This window comes from Sceloporus occidentalis, unplaced genomic scaffold (assembly GCF_023333645.1).
Source record: "Sceloporus occidentalis isolate IW3139 unplaced genomic scaffold, rSceOcc1.0.p SCAF_4, whole genome shotgun sequence".
Classification (NCBI taxonomy): Eukaryota; Metazoa; Chordata; class Lepidosauria; order Squamata; family Phrynosomatidae; genus Sceloporus; species Sceloporus occidentalis.
Window position 1 is genome coordinate 187,671,138 of NW_028316984.1, and position 12,173 is coordinate 187,683,310.

The following is a 12,173-nucleotide window of genomic DNA, read 5'->3' on the forward strand; positions in this document are numbered from 1 at the left end:
GCCTTGGGGGGAGGTTTCCCATTGTCTTTCTTTGAGGCCCATGTATGACTTGCCTAAAGCAACTTGGGAATTTCTGTGGTTGAATGGGGATTTGAAGCCTGGTCTTTCAGAGTCCTTGTCCAGAACTCAAACCACACTGTCTCTACACAACTCTTTTGTAGAAGTGTGAGTAAAATTCTTATTCATTTCTAATACAGAAACAAAAATAGTCCTTGCTGTTACAAATGTTACATTTCTTTTATGTGGGAGAGGCCATAATTCAATGAGACAGTACAGCCATCTCCAATTTAAAACATTGTAATCATGGACAGCAGGAGTGAAGGAACTTAAATGTCAGTGTCTGAGACCATAGAAAGCTACTACCAGTCAGAGCAGGCAATACTGGGTTGCATAAGCTAAAGATCTGAATAACACTTTTTCATGCATTGTTCTTCGTAAGTCTGGAGAAACTACTTCCTTGGTGTATAGACTTACGATATGCACATTCAAATAAAATTCTGTGTACATGTCTCTGAATATGTTGTTGTTATTACTATTGAATGCATTTATTTATATCCTGTCTTTTCCCCACCCTTAGAACACAAGGTAGCTTACAAAAGTGAAAACAGAAGCTGATAAAAGCTCAAATCACTAAAACATATGAATAAATTTAAACTATCAATATAATTAAATTTAAAAGCATGCTCTCTTTAAAAAAACAACAACCAGTACAGATAATACAGCATGACCTTTCCCCATAAGCAATCCGTTTACAAACCTTTGCTGAAACCATTTTTTTGACCTGATGCTTGAAGCGCACCATTGGAGATCTTCACTCTGACCTCTGTAGGACTGTATGTACACTGCAGAATTAATGCAGTTTGACACTGCTTTAACTGTTATGACTCAGTGCTAAGAAATTCTGGGATTTGTAGTTTTGTGAGTTATTTAGCTTTCTCTGTCAGAGAGCTCTGGAGCCACAACAAACTACAAATCCCAGTATTCCATAGGATGAAGCCATGACTGTTAAAGCGGCATCACACTGCATTAACTCTGCAGTGGGACATCAGCCTAGGAAGGAAATTCCAGAGCCTGGGAGCAGCCATTAAGAAAGCCCCTTTCCATCAGATGTATCAGTGAAAGTTGTGGGACAGAAAGAAGAGCTTCCTCTGAAGATCTGAAAACCTGGGTAGGCTCACATGGAAGAATACAGATAACCTGGACCTCAGCCATTTAAGGGTCATAACCAGAACTTTAAACTGAGCCTGGAAACAAACTACTAGCCAGTGGAGCTTTGTTGTAACAAAGGAGTAGAGATATGTCTATCTATCCATCATCTGTGGGGTGTGTGTGTGTAAGATTTTGATATATTTCCATGCTTTTTTTGAGCAGAAGAGGGCAGCCTTACACAAGTGTTTTGTCTCTCTTGAGGCTGTGTAGAATGGCTTTCTCCTTGTACGCTACTACAATAGCCCCAGTTTGCTTAATCTGTTCCTGTAAATGGTATAATCCCCGAAGTAAAAGCGGCGACAAGAAATCAGACCATACAGCTCATTTGCATATGTTAACATTCCTGTTTTAAAGCCACGGCTAAGCTTTTCTTAATTAGCAGTCTTCCTCTGGTTAAGGACACATCATTAATATGTATACATTGAAGAACAGGTCTTTGAATGTTCTCATAATTAGCTACTGAAAGAATGAGATTTTATGTTGACTGTATTCTTCAACAATTAATTATGTTCATGTCGGCGCTTTTGTGGAAGCCAGAGAGGAATACCCAAATAACTAAGCCTTCGTTGGTAGAGTTTTCTGGAATTGGTCAGCTAAAGGGCTTAGCTTCCTATAATATATATCAAGTATTTCCCTAAAAGACAGAGAGCCCCCCTTCTTTTTCATATATGAATATACAAGCAGCTGCCTTATACTGGTAAATTCATTTGTCTGTGTAGCTGGAACTGGCAGTGGTGTTCCATGGTCCCAGGGAGAGAAAGTCTTTTCCCAGTCTATCTTAAGATGTGGGGAACTGTACCTGGGAGTTTCAGAAATCAAAGTGCCAGGTCTACCAATTAGTTACCAAAAGATGGAGGTACAAAGGGGGAAAGTGGTGGGAGGGCAGGTGATATGCCTCCACCTGTTTAGTGAGAATTACACCAGTCTCAGCTGACAAATTTCTGGCCAGGTCCTGCATGACTAACTAGTGCCAAATTCTCAAGCACTTAATCTTACATGTTGTTTAATATTCATTTTTGTACATTTAGTAAACAAATAATATTTCTAACGTATCAGAATATTTGTCTCAAGTTTTGGACAAAAATACAACTCACCCCCTCACATGAGACACTCATGTTCTTCTGTTGTAAATGTTTCAGTTACTTCTATCTATCCAGAGGACAGCTTTGAACTCTAGTATTTCAATGGAAAAAAAATACAACATTCCTTTCACTTCCAGTATCAGTGCATGAATTCCTAGATCTTTATTATACAATGCTGGGGGCTTTTCTTAGCTTACAGTATATTATATTCTTTTATTGTGCAATAACCTGTCCTCCACTGATTTAAAAGCCAAGACGGTATTTGCCAAAGGTATACTACCACTCCTTCATCGTCTTATAATGGCTGCATTGAATGTCATGATAAATTGCTGTTTATCATGTTAGAAATAATATTATCTGTGTTTGGGGCTTGTGAATTCCTCTCCCTCACCTCCTTTCTCTGTTATGGACACTAGGATGAGATAGTAACTTTAATTTTTATTTTTAAAATTAACTACAGCTTGTCACTTTAGTCTGAATCTAGCAAACTGTTTTAATTGAGTTTTGCTAGAAATAAACCAAAGCATGGATGGATGAAAATGGCTTTTTTCAACAAGCCTTAGGGTGTATACACATTGCAGAAATAAAGCAGTTTGACATCGCTTTAATTTTCATGGCTCCATCTTGTGGAATCCTGGGATTTGTAGTTTGGTGAGGCCATAGATCAGGGGTAGGCAACCTTTTTGAGCCGGGGGCCGGGTTGCTGTCCCTCAGACAACTGGGGGGGCCGAAGCCAAAAAATAAATAATTAAATAATTTTAAAAGATTTTAAATAAATAAATAAACACGGACAAATGTAGGATAACATTTTCAAATGGTGGATACTTTTTTTAAAAAAGTGGAGGCCACACAAAAAAAAATATTGCTGATTTAAAAAAAAAGATGTTAATATATTGACAATTGCCCCCCTTGCCCCTGCGCGTGAGAGGCCAAAGGCCCCGGCGGCACTCGGAGGCAGGACCGGGCTGGGGCCGGTCCCAAGGCCTTGCCGGGCCGCATCCGGCCCGCGGGCCGCAGGTTGCCTACCCCTGCCATAGATCTCTCTGACAGACCAGGTTGAATACCTCACCAAACTACAAATTCCAGGATTCCACAGGATGCAGCCAGGACATTTAAAGTGGTGTGAAACTGCATTCTTTCTGCAGTGGGGCAATAGCCATAGTTAAAATTAGCCACAGTTTAGTTAGGTAATTATTTCACCCTAAATTGTGTTTAGTTAAATGTGGAAGAAAACACCCATGATCTCTTCCTTATGACCACAGTCCAAAGCAGGTGGCAGGGACTGAGATGAACCTGAAACTCACTGAGTCTCATTCTTGTCATGACAAATCATGTTTTATTATGACAGCCAAACATTATTAACAGTTCAAAATATATTTCTGAAGCTGCAATACATGGAATGGCAAGCTGTGCAGTTCATGAAACCTTAGTTTTTATGCTTGTGTGTTTATATTCATATGTACTAGAAATAAGATGACCTCATTTCACATATCAGTATTTAGCTTCTAGGAACTGAGGAAGGAACACAGTCCAGAACCTACAACTACAGTACCTTGTCCCAGTACATTTTGAACTGTACATCAAATAGCAGACAGTGGTTTATCAGGACTAGGGATGTGAAAACAGGGATTCTACCTGGTAAATAAGGATAGATACAGCTTCCTCCACAGTCAGCTAGCTGCAAAATGTTGTAAACCAGACACTTGGGAATGTGTACAGTATTTGGAAAAAAGAGAGAGGGGTATTTCAAGGAGTAGACTGACAAACTGACAAGTCCATTGGATCTTCCCTACACTATATATTATATCAGTACTTTAAATGATGGGGAGCCAGCATGGTATAGTGGTTTGAGTGTTGGATTGGGACTCCAGGAGACCAAAGTTCAAATCCCCATTCACCCATAGAAACCCTCTGGATGTATTTTTGCAAGTCACACTCATCCTTACAGCAAAGTAATGGCAAACCTCCTCTGAATCGATCTTGCCAAGAAAACCCTATGATAGGGTTGCCATAAGTCAAAGTCATCATTAAGGCACATAAAAATAACAGTGTTTTACATGATGGCATCTATAGTACATTTGACCTTCTGAAAATTATTCAACAACATATTGGAAGATCTGGCTTGATGATTAATACTGGAGTGAGCAATGTAGGTCATACTGTACTGGTACATTTTCTGGGTGATTTACAGTAGATGGCAAGAATTTCTGACTCCTCTTTGGTTAATGATAGGCACAGAATCACCACCTAAATCTGCTGATGAAATGAGGAACAATGTGGGCAGTTGGGAGTGGAGCTTTATGTGAAAATACTGCAACCTCAGAGTTCAGTTCCAATACTGGAAAGAAAAAAAAACTAAGTTCAAAATATGCTCAAAGGCAACCTGTTCTTTGTTTTGAAAAGTATGTTTCTGCACCCCACTGGTCCTACTTGTTGGGTTTTGGAGGTGCAAGTAAAAAAACAAAGTAGGTCTAACAAAGATAAATTCTGTTCCATGAATTAGTGTTTAAAAATCAAGTTGCTTTAAAAAGAAAACATGTTCTTTACCCCTACTCTTCTCCTTTTTCATAACATGAGAAAATTGTTTTAAATCAACAGATAAACTATGAAATGTACAATGGATTTGTGATCCTTCATGGCACAGACACTATGGCCTATACAGCCTCAGCACTGTCCTTCATGTGTGAGAACCTGGGTAAAACTATCATTCTGACAGGATCCCAGGTAAGAAGCTTTAAAAATGGTACAACAGAAGTGACTCTGCTGTTAGTTAGACTGAGGTGCTTTGCTTCAGGTGGCAGACTCAGGGAGGTGGCAGTTGTGTGTTGGAAATAACCAAAAGGATTCAACTGCTAATCCAGTTGGCTTTTGTACCTGGACTGTGAGAGGATGCCTAAGGCAACAAACTGTCTGGGGCTACTCCTGTTAAGTAAGAAGGACTATATATTTTTTTATTTATATTTATTTTTATTATTTATATGCTGTGTTGGACCAAAGTTTATCTCATTCCTCATCACAACAACCTAATGAAGTATATACAGATGGGATTGTGAGACTGCAAGTTGTATTAAAGTGAACCCTCTGAGTATTCGAGTCTCCTTTTATTCTTCAACTGTAACTATGTGCTTTCCAGTTTTTTGTTCTGTTCCTGCTTGCTTTTTCGGCCATTGGGAATTTGGGGGGGGGGGGGCTTTTTCGGGATGAGGACCATCCCAAAACAATGTGTATGTGTGTGCGCGCCTGTCACCTGTCGACTTATGGTGAGCTCATGAATTTCAGAATATTCTTAGCCAAGGAATACTCAGAGGTAGTTTAGCCAGTTTCTTCCTCTGAAATATAGTCTACAGCACCTGGTATTCATTGGTGGTCTCCCATCCAAGTACTAACCAGAGAGTTGCCCCAGCTTTGCTTCCAAGACCAGACTAGATCTGGTCCCCTGATTGGTATTTAAAATAGTATATAACTGTCCACAAAGTGGGTTTTTGATTGTTTGAATAATTATTTTCCAACTGAAAAACACCATGCCACAGTGTTTGGAAGATCACTGGGTATCTCAAGGGTCAAACTTGACCCCCAAGGTGCTGCATGTGGTCCATAGGGCACATGATTCCAGCTTCTAACCTAGATGATCTTATTCCCACTCAGGGAGCTGGCTGTCACATTTTATACTAGCTGAAGCTTTCAGCCGTTATGCAAGGCAATAGGCTGGCTATTGAAGGGTTCCATGTGGCAGGCTATATTTCTTGCATGGCAGCTGATACCCTGTTGTGAAGTTACATTGTTGTAAACTGACTTGTGATCATGTAAAATTAAATTGCGCTATTGTGCAGCATTTGTATTCCCAGGAAGGGAGCAGAGACCTGACTACACTATTGAGACCATTGTGCAAGTGGAGTCTGCAGCATGACCATTGTACAAGCTGTCCCCGTGCACAACATGCTCTGATTTATTAATTAATTATTTATTTGATTTCTATCCTGCCTTTCTCCCCGAAAGGGACCCAAGGAGGCTGGTGCACAGTGTGTAACTTTCTGCAACATGTCCCAATGTTCAATGTGCCCTGTTGTGTCATGGGAGCCATCATTGCATATGGGACATCTTGTGTGATACCCCATTGTGTGTTGTTGTAATTCACTAGTATGATTGCATATAATGACATAGCTCTGTCATTGTAAAGTTGTGCATTATATCCCTGGATGCAGGATCTTGGCTGGTGAGTTCTCCTCCCATCCCTCACCCCAACAAGGATACAAAAGATAATTATGAAGTATAGGGAGAATATGTTTTACATTCAAAAAGAGAAATTCCACCATCTGTCACAGTTTAGATGAAGAAATATGTCCAAGTTCCACTAAATCATATGATAAGCAAATGTTTCATACATTATTCATGGATTTTGATTTCCTTTGTATTATATATTCTGGGATCTCTTTTCCACTTGCTAGTATGTATGTGTTTCAAAGAGTAAATGGCTGTCGTTCCCCCCCCCCCCCCCCCACTTTTCTGCTCTTCATTTCTAGGTGCCCATATATGAACTGAGGAATGATGGCAGAGCCAACCTGCTGGGGGCGCTGCTGATCGCAGGACAATTTGTAATTCCTGAGGTCTGTTCATCATCTTGATTATAATCACTTAGTTCTTCCCTTTGCTGCCTTGGATGGCCCCACATTTGACTTCTTTCTTTGGGAATGCTCATCCAAGGGGCTATTCAGAATTTTTTTCAGTGTGACTATCTGAATAATCTCACTAATGCATTCCAGTTTTGTTATTCACACTATATATTTTTATCAGAAACACATTTATGTACATCTCTGAAAGTTCTGTTGCTCACATGTGTCAGCACTTGAATAAAGATGGAGTCGATGATGCAGACATATTTGAAGCACGTTCAAGGCTTACAGAGTTTTATCATGGTCTATCTTGGGTCTGTTTGCATTGGTTATTCATATAGTCAACAATGCAAATCTTTTAGGAAAAGTTGGGAAAAATCTGAGACCAATTTCCCCAGGTTAAATGGATTTTTGTTGGGCCCCCTCCCATCTTGATTGGATGCATTCAAAATACATGTGAGCAACAAAACTTCAAGCCAGATTCTACCGGGATTATTTTCACCATCTGAACAACCCCTGAGTTTTTTTAGTGTCATCTAAGATTTTGCTAATTCTCCAGATTTTAGAGCCAGAATAAACAAACTGCAATAAAAATGCAATTAATGACTTATCTTTTTGCCAGGCAACTATTTTTTTAAAAATAAAGTTAGAAAAAACATATATTATGATGCATAAAATGCCAGTGGCTATCATTTAGAATACTTGTGATGAATGTTCCAGTATACTACAAGAGGCTCACAATACCATATCTTCTCCTTCTCAGAACCTTTTTGTAGATCTATCAGTCCCTTTAATACATCTCTCTCAGCAAGAAATAGTATCTTCTTAGGTTAATCTGCAATCATGTCATCTCATGTTGTGTCCATATTATGATAATCTCACTTCAGTCATATTGGGTTCTGGGGAAAGTTTAGGCTTGAATTGTTTTTAGACACATTTATTTTCATTTTGGCAGTCATGGTATCTGCAGAATTCTCCTCCAGTACCATCACATTTTTGATCTGCTGCTGTTTCTGAACAGTTTCCAAAAGGAGCCCCAAGTAAGAGTGTGTTTCAGTAATCCAAACAGAATGTAATCAAGGCATGTGCCAATGTAGCCAGATCTGACAGCTCCAGGAATGGGCATGGCAGGTGCACTAGTTTTAGCTGTGGAAACACATTCCTGGCCACTGCTGAAGAAAGCTGTAAAGGAACTTGATAAGATCCGCAGGTGTAAACATTTATCATTAACCACCAAAATCAAAATCATCCATGCAGTAGTATTTTCAGTGTCTCTGTACTGTTGTGAAAACTGGATAGTGAAGAAAGCTGACAAAAGAATTAACTTTTTCAAAGTGAGGTGCAGTAGGCAAGTTCTACAGATACCAATGAATGCCCAAATAAATGGGTCCTAGAGCACATCTAGAGAGCCAGCATGGTATAGTGATTTGAGTGTTTGACTATGACTCTGGAGAACAAGGATTGAATCCTGGTTCTGCCATGGAAACCCACTGGGTGACCTAGGGCAAGTCACACACTCTCAGCCTCAGAGGGTGGTAATGGCAAACTCCCTCTGAAGAAACCTGCCAAGAAAACCCCATGCTAGGCTCACATTAGGGTCACCAGAAGTTAAAACCACTTGAAGGCACACAACAACAACTACTACTACTACTACAACAAAGAGCACATCTAGCTGGAACAATCCCTAGAAGCCAAAATGACTAAACTAAGTCTATCCTACTTTGGACATATCATGAGTGATATTTCTCACTTGAAAAGATATTATTGCTTAGTAAAGTGGAAGACAGTAGAAAAAAGAGGAAAGTCACATTGCAGATGGATAGGCTTGATCAAAGAAGTTATGGCCCTGAATTTGTAAGACCTGAATAATGCTTTTGATGACCAGGACTCTTGGAGGTCTCTCATTCATAGGGTCACCACCAGTTGAAGCTGATTTGACGGAAATAACAACATCGAAAGAAAATGTACACACTCTATTCCAGCAGCAGGCAACCTGCTACCCTCCAGGTGTTTTAGTCTATAATTCTCAAGATTTCTCTGCCATTGAGCATGATGGTTGGGGTTTATGGAAATAGTAATCCAGTACATATGGAAAGCACCAGGTTGCTTAATAATAATAATAATAATAATAATAATAATTTATTTATATTCTGCCTTTTCCTGATGGAATCAAGGCGAATTACAACACAAAATATAACAATAAAATATGATAAGAATAAAAATTCACAATTATAAACAATCCCATATCAGCTTACTCCCGATCTGTTCCATGGGGGCTAACATGCAGCATGTATATGCCCAGTGGCACAAGTAGCTAGAATATATGGTCTTCTGAGTAGGACCTGGGAAATCTATAGATCTGGCTAAGCATAATGAGGCCTACAGTCCTGCCTGTCTCTCACCTGTATTCTCCCAGACACTCTAAAAGCTGTGGGGCTTTTTATGGGCCATAGTGCACCCCAAAGTTGCAAACCTTATGATAAAATTCCATGCAATGCTCTTTTTAAAAATGTATTGGTTGTTACATTTCATCTTCAGAGGTCCCTAACAAACCTTTAAAGCTACCACACCTGCTCTTGGAAGAAAATGCCACAAGCAGTGAAGTTACATTTAGTTTCAGTTGTTGAAAACTAAAATACTGAGTGACAGATGCAGCCCTTTTGAAAGTTTGCAAGTTATATACACCTCTCTTGCATGATTCTCATTATATTTATAAACCTCTTCTAAATCATTCTCATTATATTTAAAGAAAGAGTCAGACATGTGTTTTCTTTTTAATTGGTTGCATCTTTTAATTACAAGGTTTGGATACTGACATGTTTCTTTTCTTGTCCTTGTAGGTGTGCCTGTACTTTTATAATAAATTGTACAGGGGAAACCGGGTGACTAAGGTGGATGCAGAGAGTTTCAATGCCTTTTCCTCACCTAACCTGCCTCCACTTGCAAATGCTGAGGTTGATATTACAAGTAAGCAATGGTGTGATTTTAGTCTACAGCTTTACCATATGTAACCCTTTCCTGAACTGTTGAAATACTGGGTCAAGGTTCTAAGTATGTTTTTCCTTTCTTTTTGTAGGATCACTCTTGTTTGTGGCTACTGCTTTCTATTGCGTAGTATGTTAATGATAATTCAATCTGCAAATTGACACTTGAGAATTCAAGTTCACATTTTAGGTTATCAAATAAATAATAATTGTCGTATGAAACCCTTTTGCATATTGAATTTTGTGAGTTCTGCTTACATCAGGGGTAGGCAACCTATGGCCCGCGGACTGGATGCGGCCCGGCAAGGCCTTGGGACCGGCCCCAGCCTGGTCCTGCCACCGATTGCCACCGGAGCCTTTGGCCTCTTGCATGAGGGCATGGGGCCTTTGGCCTATCAGGAGGAGGCGGACAAGGGGGGCAAGCGGTGGGCAAGGGGGGAAATTGTCTATAGAAGCCTCAGAAACATGCATTTTTTAAAAAATCAGCAAATTTTTTCACGTGTTCTCCATTTTTTTAAAAAAGTGTCATCCATTTGAAAATTATTTAATTATTTATTTTTTGGCTTCAGCCCCCCAGTTGTCTGAAGGGCAGCAACCCGGCCCCCAGCTCAAAAAGGTTGCCTACCCCTGGCTTACATTATAGTACAGAGTGTGTAAACACTATGCAAAAGCTAAAAAGATATTAAAGAATCCCATAATACCTTTGACACTAATGGAGAACAATAAATAAATTTCTAGCGTAAGGTTTCATGGACTCCAGTCCTCTCCACCAGATGCATCTGAAGATCTGACTTACATCTCATGAAGTATACTGGAGTCTACAAAAGCTTATGTTAGAAATTTATTTTTCTCACTTAGTCTCAAAGGTGCTACCGGATTGCTTTATACAGTATTGCTTTATGCTGAAACAGACTAATGTGGCTATGCCTTCAAATGCTGCAACTGTGAAAAAGGATTGACTAGTGGCCACACTTCTTTTGTCTGTGGAACAGACATGGCTGGTTTCAGTGGTTCTCTGGAGTAGGCAAATATCAGATTCCAAAACCCTAGGAAATGATTACAGAACCAACTATGCTACTGCTTAAAGTTTGACTTAGGCTGTTGGGCTTTTCTCTTCTAAGCCAGTCAAGGGAGTCCCTTGATAACTCTTGTCCAAAAGCCCTCAAAATTCTAGAGCTGTTGCAGGTACCTCATGGACTCCACTGAGGCCAAATGACACATTAGCCAGAATTCTATATCAACTACTTACAGTAGTTATGTAGGCTTAACTAAGGCGGGGTACAGACCGCCCAAAAAGGGTGGTCTGCTGGTGCCTTGTTTTGCTGCGTGAGGAAGCCGCAGCGAACAAACCGTGTGGCTCCCTCATTCAGCAAAAAGAACTCTCAAAAAGCGGGTTCTTTCTATGGTGCCATTGTGACACCGCAGTGCACCAATGGCGCACTCACGACATCAAAATGGGGGTGCGATGTGCAGACGCTAAGCGTCTGTCGCATCAAAATGGTAGCACCTGTGTGTACAGGGTGCTGCCATTTGACGCCGTCGTCACGTGCTAGGGGTGAAACACGTATGGGCGGTGCGCCCTTGGCCAACCCCTAGCACGTGACAAGGGCACCGCAAAGGCCCGTCTGGACCTGGGCTTAAGTAACCTCTCCTTGGCCAGCTCCAAACCTGATGGAAACATAATTTGCCTGTGTTCTGATCATTAGAGAACAGACCTTCTCTCTATGCATGCAACTGATGCTTGGCAAAGTAGGTTTAGGGGGCAGTTATGATTATGGTAATAGTGTTACAGTTGCGACTAAATAGTTATTGTGAATACAAAACAGTTAAGGATGAGTAAATCTAGATAACTGTTTTGTATTCACAGTTGCTACTTAGTCACGATTGTGACACTATTGCCTTGATCGTCACCCCCTAGGCCTACTTTACTAGGCATAAGCTGTATAACGAGAAGGAGATCCATTCTGCCAGCCACTGGAACATGGGTGAATGACATTTTTGCAAGTTTAGGGGAGGGGGCCAGACCAGGTGAGGTTATGTAGTTAAGCGTACTTAACTAAGTCAGGCCCTGTGCAGACCGGCCATGCAGGCTGGCCTGGGGGGTGGAGCCAAGGCGTGGGAACCAACATGATGCACACCTTGACTCCACCCCCAGGGTACCATGATTCTATGTGCCACTCCACATGGAGTGCAGCTTATGGCGCTCCTCTGGTGCTGCATCAACACGACACAGCACCAAAGGAGCGCCTTAAAGCCATGGCGCCACGGTTATCACACCCTGGAAAGGC

The 12,173-nt window shown here is 40.6% G+C and overlaps 1 protein-coding gene across 2 annotated transcripts in view; it reads left to right on the forward strand.

The window, feature by feature from the left end:
- LOC149315163 (60 kDa lysophospholipase-like) overlaps positions 1-12,173 on the forward strand; it is a 108,425-nt gene that overhangs the window by 17,975 nt on the left and 78,277 nt on the right. For both annotated transcript variants that reach the window (XM_089522651.1, XM_089522652.1), the window contains exons 4-6: positions 4,890-5,015; positions 6,812-6,895; positions 9,742-9,868. In XM_089522651.1, coding sequence (XP_089378777.1) covers positions 4,890-5,015; positions 6,812-6,895; positions 9,742-9,868 — 337 coding nt within the window. The remainder of the gene's footprint in view (positions 1-4,889; positions 5,016-6,811; positions 6,896-9,741; positions 9,869-12,173) is intronic.